This window comes from Elephantulus edwardii, unplaced genomic scaffold (assembly GCF_000299155.1).
Source record: "Elephantulus edwardii isolate Elephantulus edwardi_28Jun2011 unplaced genomic scaffold, EleEdw1.0 scaffold00007, whole genome shotgun sequence".
NCBI lineage: Eukaryota > Metazoa > Chordata > Mammalia > Macroscelidea > Macroscelididae > Elephantulus > Elephantulus edwardii.
Window position 1 is genome coordinate 32,432,445 of NW_006399757.1, and position 12,814 is coordinate 32,445,258.

Genomic DNA, 12,814 nt, shown 5'->3' on the forward strand with positions numbered 1-12,814 from the left:
AACATGAGGTCCCTCTCCAAGGATGTCCTTGCAACATTTCCAAAGTAGGTCAGATGAAGCTTAAGATTCTTTGCCTCTAAGGAGCAGCCTGGTCTCACTGTCTCTAAGATGAACCTGTTTGTTTTCCTAGCAGTCCATGATATACTCAATACTCTTTTCCAGCACCACTGCTCAAAGGCATCAATTCTCCTATTACCCCTAGTCATTGTCCAGCTCTCTGATGCATAGCAAGTATTTGCAAAGAATATGACAGTTATATATATAGATACCCCTCATTATAAATATATGATCTATATAGATATATAATGGAAATATATATAATTTTACATAAACTTATTTTGTATTGTAATTATATAACATTATCATATTTTGTTGTGTACTACAGAGTCAGAACCGACCCACAGCTGACCCTCTGGTAGGCTTTCAGAGGTGTTAATCGCACAGGAGAAGGCTGCCCGTCTTTCTCCTGCAGAGCAGCTGGTGGCCTCAAACTAAGTACCTTTGATATTACAGTGCAGCTTCTCGCCACTAGGCCACCAGCTGTCCTTATTATGTGCCATCGAGTTGCCTGTAACTTGTAATAACCCTATGTACAACAGCTCTGAACCCTGTTCTCTCTGGAGCCAATCTGTTTCTTTTTAAAAAAATTTTTTTATTTTATTAAATTTTATTAGTTTTAATGAACATTTACAGGGATTTTGGGTTTTCATTCCTTCATTGCTGCATCATTCTCTCTACCCTCCTCCCCAGTTTGTTCTTCTTCCCCACCATACGAATGAATCTGACTGTTTCTGACACAAAAGATTTCAAAGGGCAGTACGGGACGACAAAGCAAAATATTATAATGAAATGTGCAGATAGCTGGAGTCAGAAAATCACCAGGGCCAAGTTCATTCAGCATTTCTTAAACTGAAAGAACTGAAGAACAAATTCAAGCCTCGAATTGCAATACTTAAGGATGCTCTGGGCAGAATATTATATGATCCTGGAAATATTAAAAGAAGATGGAAGGAGTATACAGAGGCACTGTACCAAAAAGAATTAGTTGACACAGAAGAATTTAATGAAACAACAATGAGCAAAAGCCTATGGTGATGAAAGAAGTTCAAGCTGCTCTGAAGGAATTGACAAAAAACAAGTCCCCAGGAGTTGACGACATATCAATTGACATATTTCAACAAACATATGCTGCCCTGAATGTACTCACCAGGTTGTGCCAAGAAATCTGGAGGACAACCACCTGGCCAACTGACTGGAAGAGATCTATATTTGTTCTCATCCCAAAGAAAGGTAACTCGACAGAATGCGGAAATTATCAAACAATATGATCAATAAAACATACAAGCAAGATTCTTCCGAAAATTATCCAGAAATTGCTGGAACAGCACGTCAACAGCAAAGTGCCTGAAGTGAAACCTGGGTTTAGAAGAGGTTGTGGTACTATTACAGCTAATATTAGATGGACCTGGCTGAAAACAGAGAGTTCCAGAGGAATGTCTATCTGTGTTTTATTGAGTATGCACAGGCATTTGACTGTGTGGATCACAACAAACTGTGGCTGACTCTGAGAAGAATAGGACTCCCAGAACACTTGATTGTGCTTACACGAAACCTGTACTTGGACCTGGACACAGTCATCAGAACAGAGAAAATAAATACTGCATAATTTAAAATTTGGAAGGGTGTATGCGGGGGATGTGTCCTATCTCCATACCTTTTTAATCTATATGTGGAATCAATCAGGAATGCTGGGGTCTATGAGGAGGAATGCGGCATCAGGATTGGAGGTAGACTCATCAATAACCTGCATTATGCAAATGACATAACCTTGCTTGTCAAAACTGAGGATGACCTGAGCACTTGCTTCAGAAGGCCAAAGACTGCAGCCTTCAATATGAGTTGAAGTTCAATATCAAGAAAGGAAAGATTCTCACCACTGAGCCAATTGGCAGCATCAGGATGGATGGTGAAAATATTGAGGTTGTTGACAGCTTTAGTTTGCTTGGCTCCACAATCAACACTCTTGGGACCAGCAGCCAGGAAATCAAAAGATGAATTACATTGAGCAAGTTTGCTGTCAGCGACATCTCCAGAGTACTGAAAAGCAACAATGTTAGTCTGGAGACTAAGGTGTGCCTCATCCAGACCACAGTCTTTGCAATTTACAAATGCATGCATCAGAAAGCTGGACAATGACTAGGGATGATAGGAGAATTGATGTCTTTGAGCTGTTGTGCTGGAGAAGAGTATGGAGTACATACCATGGACTGATAAGAGAACAAACAATTTCATCTTGGAGAGAGTGAAACCAGAATGCTCCTTAGAGGCAAAGATTCTGAAGCTCCATCTGACATACTTTGGGCATGTTACAAGGAGGGACAGCACAGGAGAGGAAGACCCTTGATGAGATGGATTGACTCAGTGACTGAGGTAACGGGGGTAGGTGTTTCAGAGACAATAAGAGGCTACTGCTAAAAAAATTTTAAAAAAGAGGCTACTGCTACAAGAGTTCCCTAATATTATAATAATATGTATTATATATTAGAATATCATATTATATAATATTACATACAATGGAAACATACATATATACATGTATAATGGATATATCTATACATATCTAATAGATAACATATATATGCTAATAGATAGCAAATATATATGCATATAGAGAGCTTATATAGAGAGAGAGAGAGAAAGAGAGAGATATACACATAATTCTTTTGTCTATCTGTATCTATATGAATTATTAAAGACATTCCAAAAAATTCATTTAAGCAAGAATTTCTGGTATATGCTGGAGAATTGTGTGTCAGGACATATCTTTTCTTGTTATAATCTAAATTGCCAGAAAAAAATTATACACTAAAATGAAATGTGTATTATTGTTATTGTTAGTATTATTTTTTATCCATTATTGAGGCAAAGCTAGTAAGTTTCTGTGTAGACTGAGCTCAGATTGAGGAAGTAGTCCTCAAACATACGTGCTTTTCTTAAATCAAGAGTATGGAGATTTGTAAAAATTTCAAGTTCTACCTATTTAAATTCTTTTACAATGTTAATTATGGTTGCACTTTAATAACTGCAATAATTAAACATTTCTACTTCAAGTGGTGAGAATTTTTCTTTTTTCTCCACTAAACTGTACAGCATTTGCTTACACAATTACACACACACAAAATGTCAAAATAAGATTTACTTTCATTAATAATTCTTTGTCCTAGAAGAAGTATATAGGTGCTTTAGTAGAAATTTTTCAGATGACTTTGCCATGTAAGATCGATCACTTACTTGGATGATAGTTAACTCGTAGGTTGTTGTTTTGATTGCCTTCAAGTTGAGCACCACTCATAGCGACCCTATGAACAAAGGCCTGAAGCCTTTCTATAACTATCAACATTTATCAAAGTTCATAGAGTTTCCGGAGGCATGTTGTTTAGGAAGTGGATGCCACTCCTGCTTCCAAAACATCATGCTTACATATTCCAACAAAATAACTTATATGGTGTTACTGATTCAGTTAAAGCTTTTTGCTTACACTTTAGGAGGCAGTAAGCAGAAGTGGCATCCACTTCCTAAATAACATGTCACGGAAACGCTATGAATTTTGATAAATGTCGATTGCCGTAGATTGGCTTCAGGCCTTTTATTTAGAGGGTCAACAGCAACAATGAACTGTTAAGAAAAATTGAGTACAGACTGAGAATAAATTATTCATGCTTTAAAAATAAGAGGCTCACATTTTGATTGAAAAGAGGAGCTCTGCTTGCCTAGTGGTAAGGAGCTGCACTGCCAATCCAAAGGCATGCAGTTCAAATCCACCAGCTGCTCTACAGAAAAATGGAGAATCTCCTCCCATGTGATTAACTACCTCTGAAAACCCATTGGAAGGTCAGGTACAGTTCAGTTCCAACCCAATAGTACCTAAAAATAATAATAAAGTACTATTAGACAGATGGCCCACCCAGGGAAATAAGAGATCCCTTTCCTCTAGAATCTTTTTCTCCTTTCTCAAAAAGCATAAGTCAGTAATTCAATGGTTGTCCTCATCATTCATGGTTCCTAAACTGCACAGAAGTATACTCTGAATTTTTTAATATTGTAAGATCTCTACATAAATGTTTCTTGATTGTACTATTAGTTTTTTAAATACTTACTTAAGAGCAGAAAGTGAACATTATTTTTTTAAATGTAATTTCCTATAACATCTCTTTCCCCCCCCTCTATACCTTTAATTTAATTTAGGACACACCTCCCCTATACAATGTTACTAAGATGAAAATTCCAACAGCAGTGTGGAATGGCGGACACGACGTTATGGCTGATATCAAGGATGTGGAGAATTTACTCCCTAAAATTTCCAACCTTATTTTTTACAAACAGATTCCACACTACAATCATGTGGATTTTTATCTGGGACAAGATGCACCTCAGGAAGTTTACCAAGATCTATTTCATTTGATGGAACAATATTTGCAAAATGAAGTCCATAACGTGATGGACAGACTCTAAAGTGACCCCAGGGATTCTCACCTGCAGTGTCTACACATCTGTGTAACTCTTCAGCCTTTGACTTTGAATAGGATAAGTGGTTTGTTTTGAAACAGTAGCTTTGTGAAAATTTATGAATGTCACTGTTTTGTTTAAATTATGTTATATGGTAAAGATGATAGGATATCATAACTCAACTCCATTATATTATATAAGAAGTCACCTTAGAAGACTTTAACAACAGGTTCTCTTTGTTGGCTTTATAGGATAAAAAGCCATGTTGAGGAAAACCATATGCAAGGAACGTGAGTGGTCCTGAGGACTGGAGCTTGGCCTCCACCCAACAACCAGCAGAAAACCTAACCTTTAATCATACAACCACAAATCTATGAATTTGTCTAATTCTGAATTGTCTTCGATACTGATCCTTCCCTAACCAAGCCTTCAACTCAGTGTCAAAGAACACAGTCAGATAACACTTTGACTGTGGCCGGGTGAGATCCCAAGCAAAAAGTACATTTTAGCCATGCCTGGACTTCTGATCCATAAAACATAAATGAGTGTCATTTTAGATCATTACGTCCACAATCATCTATTACCTGTGAGAGTAAATACCTAAACCTAACTCAAATCCATTGCCCTGAGGTAATTCCAACTCACAGTGACCCTATAGGGCAGGGTAGAATCACCCTCTAGGGTTTCCAAGGCTGCAGGAGTGGATCATCAGTTCTTCTCCCTTCCAGTGACCAATGGATTTAAACCACCAGCCTTTCAGTTAGCAGCCAAACACCTAACTATTGCACCACCAAGACTCTTTAGTAAACAAGCGCTATTACTATTGCTATTATAGGGACCTCCAGTGGCTTTGGGCGCTCTGGTTGTCTATTCAGCTGGGAGTTTTGCTACCAACCCAAAGGCTGCTAGTTAGAATTCATCAGCTGCTCTGAGGGAGAAAGATGAGAAATCTTCTCCCTGGCAATTTACAGTCTCTGAAAAACAGCTCAATTTACAGCTGGAGGGTCAGCTGATTCCAGGACAATGACTGATGAGATTCCTAATTATAAGGATTTTTTTTTCTACCTGATGAAGAGCTCAAGAAGGATTATTGTGTGGGGCAAAACTTGTAGCATTTGACTACTAACTAGAAGGTTGGTAGCTCAGACCCACCCAGAGGTACCCCCAGGAGACAGGCCAGTGATCTGCATTCACAAGTCACAATAAGGGCTGCATTAGACATTGTAATTAATTATAGTAATCAAGTGCAATTAATGTCATAAAACAAAACATGTATGAATGATTGAACGAAAACTCAATACTATTTGTAAACTCCCACTAAAATTAAAAAAATAATGCAACCTTGAAAATCATAAGAAGTGCAGTTTCCATTTTCAACACTTGGGGTCACTACCAATTGGAAAAGACTCAGCGGTAACACACAGCAAGAGCTGCTTTAGACCTTTGTGCTGGCATCGATCGCATTTTCAGAATCTATTCCGGGCATATCACTGACGTTTAAATACTCCATAGACCCGCTCCCTAATTCATTTTAAGATACATCCTCACAAAATTAAAATGATAGTTTTCCTCAGCATATGTTTAAATAGTTGCAAAGACATATAGGTTTTAGAGGATTTATTATAGGCTACTGTTTGCAAGACTAACTACAATTTTGAGAAAATAGAAACAAAAACAAGAGTGGACCTAGATGAGTAGGTTGAAAAACAATCTATCTTCCAAATATTCCAGCTTACAGATTTAACAATCCTAAATGTCATCAGAGTTTGTGTGAATGTATGTACAACTGATTTGCCATTTGTAGACAGTTAGTGGCCCTCATATGTAAATGAATCCTTGAGACTTAGTGAGTTAAGTGTTGGACTGCTAACACAGTTTGAAAGAATGTGCTCCAGACTTTTGATAAACAGCAAAACCTTTAACCTATTTTACCATGATCTAAAAATAGCATAGTGTGACGCCTGCAGTCCTCCCTATAAAAACTCTACGAAAAGTACTCATTTGTGAACTATACATTTTATTTGTCTTAACTAATATCCCAATTCTTCATCAAAGGTCTTACACTATTATGTGATGCAACTCTATGACAAAAATATAATTTAAAAAATAGCACAGATTTTTTTAATGAAAATCATAATACTCTAATAAAATTCACATTTATTCATATTCATACTTAAGTAACCACTGTAATAATTATTACCACAATAGAGAAAAGTAACAAAATATTAACATTAATAATAATTTTAAACATGACAATGAATATTTAACTGAAACTTAACCTTTTAATGATATGGTTAAGTGTGGGTTTTCCCCCAATGAACTCACGTATTCATAAATGAAAATAACTTATTGATAGAGTGAGCCAGGGCTCACCATCAATTCAATTTTTCTTTCAGAATCATATAATGTCATTCTGAAGAATACTTGGTACATTTAACTCCTGGGTTACTGCTAAAAATCATGCATTGTATACTCTTTAATGACCTGCTAATTAAAGAGGCCTAGTGACCCAGCTAATAATCAAAAGGTCCGTTTCAAAGCCACTAGCCACTGTGTGGGAGGGGAAATGGACTTCTGCTTTCGTAAAGATCAGTCTTTGGAACCCTATAAGGAACTTTATTCTGTCCTAAGACGTTGCTGTGAATCAGAATCGGTTTGATGACCATGAGTTTGGGTTTTATTTGGGTCAATTAAGAGCAACCATTTGTGGGGTTTTTGGTGTTTTGTTTTGTTTTTGTTTTTGGCTTTTTTTTTTTCAGTAAAGCAATTAAGTCACTTGGTTTCTGTTGTTGTTGGGTGCTGTCAAGTTGAGTGCAACTTTTACCAATCCTGTGAACACAGGCCTTTGCTGTGTCAGAGGAGGGCAGGCTCTGGGTTGGTTTTGGCTGGCCAGATGCCTCTTGATGGAAACCAATGAGAGTCTCAAGCACGGGCCTGTAGCCTTTAAAACTCATTTGGGCCCTCAGGTCTGATTTTAATTGACTGAAATAAACACTCCTAAGTGGTAGAGCACTGCTCTGACATTCCTCTGTATTGGGGTAACTTTGGATTGCTGTGATACTGAACATTGTGCCACTGGTCTGTCAAGTGTCATAATGGTTACACATGGTTGACAATGTTTGGTAGAGCTCACAGAGTAAGACAGACTTGGAAGCAGGAGTGTTATCTACTTCCTAGACATGCCTATGGAAACTCTATGAACTTAAAGAAAGGACAATGCTTCTAGAGCAAGTCTTTTGTTTATAGGATGCACTTGACAACAACATATAATTGCCAAGCCCTTGTTTTCCATTTTGGTCTTGGATGAAGCAGCTGGGGTCTATGATGGTGCACTTGTTTTGGATCTGTGTAGATTGTTTCATTGTTTTTATGTAAACCTCTTGTTTAGAGTCAACAAGACCTGCCAGTGGGCCCCTGCATTTAAAAGTTGGGCCTGAGGAATTATATTGTAATCCCTTGCTACTGTATTTGGAGGAACATTTTTTCTAAATCATACAGCACTCTTCTGGGTTTGGTGTGATGCTGAAGTTTATATCATTGGGGTCTCAATTACCATAATGGATGCCCATCGTGGACAGTGGTGGAGTTCCAAGGTTTTAGAAAGGTTTGGAAGCAGGTGAGGCATCCACTTCCTAAACCATATGCCTCTGGAAAGTCTATGAACTTGAAGAAACAATACTTATAGAAAGGCCTCAAGTCTTTTGTTCATAGAGTCACTGAGGCGTGTGCAACTTGAGGACAATCAACAACAACATGAATAGATGTGAATCTTTCCTATCCTTTGCCATACTCACAATCTCTGACTCACTCAAGCCGTCACTGTGCCAATCCACCTGGTTGAGGGTCTTCCTCTCCTTCGCCGTCCCTCTCCAATGAATACCCTCTCCTGGTACATGCTCAGAGTGTGTGAAATGAAGTTTCATCATCTTTGCCTCCCAGGAGCACTCTGGCTGAACCATCTCCAAGAGAGATCTGTGTGTTCTTTTGGTCATCTATGGAATGCAGCACTCTTCTCCAACATCACATTTCAAAGGCCTCAATTGTTGCTCCGTCATATTTATTCACTGCCCAATTCTCAGATGTATAGTAAATGACTGAGAAGATGATGGCCTGAATCAGCACACTTTAGTCCTCAAACTGACATCATTGCTCCTCAATAATTTGGAGAGATCACTGACTATAGCCTTTCCTAGTGCAAAATGTCTCTTGATCTCCTGACTGTTAGCACAAGTGCATTGATTATAGATTCAAGGAAGACAACTTCACTGAAAATGTCAATCTTTTCTCCATCTATCATGATGTTCAATGGTGAGGATTTTTGTTTGTTTGTTTTACATAGATATACAACCAATATTGAGGGCTGCAGTGCTTAACCTGTAGCCAGTGTCTCAAGTCCTCCTAACTTTCAGCAGCCAGAGTGGTTTCATCTGCATGACGAAGGTTATTGATAAGTCTTCCTCCACTCCTGTGCAATTCACAGCTTCAGAAAGCTACTCTTACAGCTATGAGTAGAGTGAGTAGTAGATTGATGAAAGAACCTTCTGAGGTTCCAGAAATTTCTGTGTTGAATATCACAGAAAGGTCCTCAATGTTGATGGAAATTCATGTTAGTCAAGCGTGCTATTAAACAGAGGAGTGCAAGCCCACATTTTATTCAAGCATGAGTTGTACCATTAATAATCATCTAACACATCTTCATCATTCTTATCCACAAGATTGTCCTACACTATTTACTCTAAGCAGGATGGAGTTCAGTTAAAGCTAAGGAATGATATTGCATTTCTAAATAAAGCAGACTGACCTTGATTCTGTGAGGATTTTGTAAGGAATTGTGTTTCCCACCCAAAGGTAACCAGTTGGAATTCACCAGCTTCTCTTTGGGAGAAATATGGGCAATCTCCTCCCATCCAATTTATGAGTCTCTGAAAACTCACTGGAGGGTCAACTATGAATCAGTTCGGACTTGAGAGCACACAGTAGCAACAACATCCTTAAAAAAGAACACTTTTTGGTGTCTAACTTATTTTCAAACAGAATCTCAAAGTATATCCTATTACTATTGATAATCACATTACTTTCACAATTTTAGATTGATGGTACTGTACATGCCCAGAGCACTGAACAATAGACGTTTTTAGAGGGAAGAAAATATAAACATTAAACCATCTTTTAATTACACCATTAGCCTACTTTGTGGAGACTTTGGGAAGTCACATGGTTCTTCAGTGATAAAGCATCTTTGTAATGCTGCCATTGCCATTCCTCACCCCTTCAGATTTGCAAACCTTTCATTTAAAAATACTTATACATTTACCCTGCACCTGCAATGTGTTAGAGGCTGAAACTATGGGATGAAACAAACAGACAAAACCAGGATATTTGTTCTTTTTTGTTTATGTTAAATTTGAAATTTAATGGGAATTTTTAACCTAAAAGTATAATAATATTTTTTTAAAATAACATCATTTAGCTCTTTTAAGTGCTAGAAGCATAGATAGGACATTTGCTGTTGTTATTGTTGTTATGTGACCTAAAGTTGACTGACTCATAATGACCTTATGAACAATAGCTTTCCACTCTGCCCTTCGCTGAGTCAATATTGTTTCCACCACATCTACTCCCATTACGACAGTTACTGTGTCACTCTATCTCCTCCAGGGTCTTCCTCTTTTGTGCTGTCCCTCTACCTTCCAGACATGATATCCTTCTCCTAGGACTTGTCTTTCCTGGCCATATGCCCAAAGTATGTGAGTGGAAGCCTCACAATCCTTGCCTCCAAGGAGCAGCCTGGTTTCACCCTCTGCAGGACAGACTTGTTTGTTTTCTTGGCAGTCCATGGAATGCTCGGTACTTTTCTCCAGCATCATAACTCAAAGGCCTTGATTCTTTCCCTGTCATCCTTATTCACTGTCCATCTCTCGAATACATGGCCTGGTTCAGGTTCACCTTAGTCTCTAGACTGGTATCGTTGCTTCTGGAAAGGTCCCTGGCAGCAGATTTTCCTAATGTAATTTGACTTGTGATTGCCTAACTGCTAGTCCTGCCTTTATCTCAGTAATTTGGATCTATGTTTAGTCTATTATTCAGATAAGAACACTGATATTCATAACATTTAAATACCAGACCACATAGAATATTTTCAAATTAGCAGAAAATTTGGGTCTTGAATTATCTGAATTCAAGAGAGTTATCTGAATCCAAATATCAGAGCCTGGATACTTCTTGTGTGGTCTCCCGGAAGATACCGATAAAGAAGTCCAGCACAGTTTGCCTCATATAGGAAAGCGGAATTACAAACTTGTCAGAAAACTCTTGGGGGTCTGTACACTGACAGAGCTAGAATTCAGGGCACATTTAAAGCAAACTGAGAGCCTAAAACAAAGTAGGTGTCCTAAGAGGTAAAGAAAGGAGTGGCCGAACTAGCAGCAGAGGCAGTAAAGGAAATGGGTAAGACTAGGGCAGGACAGAAGTGTACTTGGGTATGTAAAACAGGCTCCTCAAGTTCTGAGTCAAACCAGGGTGGCAGAGACCTGGTCTACTGACCTGGTTGGTCTCCTTCTGACTGAACTCTTTTGGCAGGTGTGTAGCGATGGCTTCTCTGTCACTCTAAGGCAGCAACAGCAGCCCACTTGCTGCAACCCAGTGTCATTCCTCTCAATGAGGCCCTGCCCTACATTGTTGGAGAATTACCCAGAGCTGAAGGACATTATGCAGGGGCAGTGCTTGCAGTGTTTGTCTCAACTCTTGCATCATGTCCACCAGCATGGCCCTGGGTGAACATATTTCCTGTACAATAGTTAATTCATTCTCTCAAACCCTTGCCTTCAAGGATGTCATGGTCCTGGCAAAGTTTCTATTGTATTTGTAGTGATAAAGGTTATATAGTCAACAATCTATTTCTGCAGCACTTGGTGCCCTTTTCACAGGCATAATCACATTTCCTTTATATTGTTTTGGAAGTAACACAGCTTGATACGAAAAGAATGTTCACATTGTCATTGGAGAAAAGGTTACTTACCAACAGCATGGTCCTAGAAAAGGAATTTCTCATTGAATTTAGTGATTTGTTTTTTATGAAAACCAAAACTTGAAGGCCAAATTCACCGTCTTTGAGTTGATTCTCACTCAGCAGCCCCCCATTAAGTAAATCTTTTCTGAAATAGACGTCGCATCTTTCTCACAAAGAGCAGCTGGTCAACTCCAACTGCCAACCTTTCGGTTAGCAGCCCTACACACAATACACGGTATCACCAGGCTGCCTTTCAGTAATTCCCAAGATCAGAGAAGTAAGTGAAGTATATTTGCATAACAGAAAAGCATGACCCTGAAGTAAATGATTTTAATTTCATACTAGATCCATTATTTCTTTTTATTTATAGCCAAACCAAACTACCTAACCCTTCCAGTTTGCATTATCCCATCTGTACTTCTATTGTGAGATAATGCATTTATAAGTTTAGCACAATACTCGCTACTCAGATAAAGGTTCATGAGAGTTGAGACCTATTCCAAAGGTAGTGATGCTACTAACCCAAAAGCCTGACCCTGCAGTATTTTCATCTCCTAGTCAGTCTGTGAGAGGAAGTTGGGCCATCTACTCCCATGCAGGCTACAGCTATGAAAACCAATGTAGCATCAGCTATAAGTCAATTCCAACTTAATGGTGATAAGAATTCACCAGCAGTAGTTCAATGATAGAACTCCTATCTTCCATGAAGGATTGTTTGTTGCTATGTGCCGTGATTCCCCTGTGACTCATAGCAACCCTATGTACAACAGACCTAAATCCTGCCCTTTCCTGTACCAATCTCACTGTCTCTGACACACTTATCCCCATTACCCCAGTCACCGAATCAGTCCACCTCAGAGAGGGTCTTCCTCTCCTGCGCTGTCCCTCCACCCCCCCAAGCAGGACGTCCTTCTCCAAGGACTGATCCTTCCTTGCAACATGTCAGAAGTATGTGATACAGGGCTCAATTCCCAGTCTGTGTACATCTTGTAAAACTATCATCTGTCTTTAACTGGAGTCTTATACCACAATTACTATTTCATCGCAGCCTTCATTAGTGATCACATCAGACACCATACAAAGTATCTGAATGCATGAAAAACTAGAATCTCTTCAGAATCATAAATGTTATAATAAACCAAATTGCAAGGGGGGAAAGATAAATTCATAATGCTGAAAGATTTTTACTCTATCATTGAATCACCTGAATAAATACCTAAAACCTAAAAAAAAAAAAAGAAGAAGTAGAGGCTTACATGTTTCTATCATGCTAAATAGGTTTCAGAAAATTTTCCACAC

At 38.6% G+C, this 12,814-nt stretch overlaps 1 protein-coding gene across 1 annotated transcript in view; it reads left to right on the top strand.

Moving 5' to 3' along the window:
- The window catches only part of LIPK (lipase, family member K), a 37,538-nt gene extending 33,026 nt beyond the window's left edge, over positions 1 to 4,512 (top strand). The window contains exon 9 of the mRNA XM_006880396.1: positions 4,246 to 4,512. Coding sequence (XP_006880458.1) covers positions 4,246 to 4,512 — 267 coding nt within the window. The remainder of the gene's footprint in view (positions 1 to 4,245) is intronic.
- The last annotated feature ends 8,302 nt before the right edge of the window (positions 4,513 to 12,814 follow it).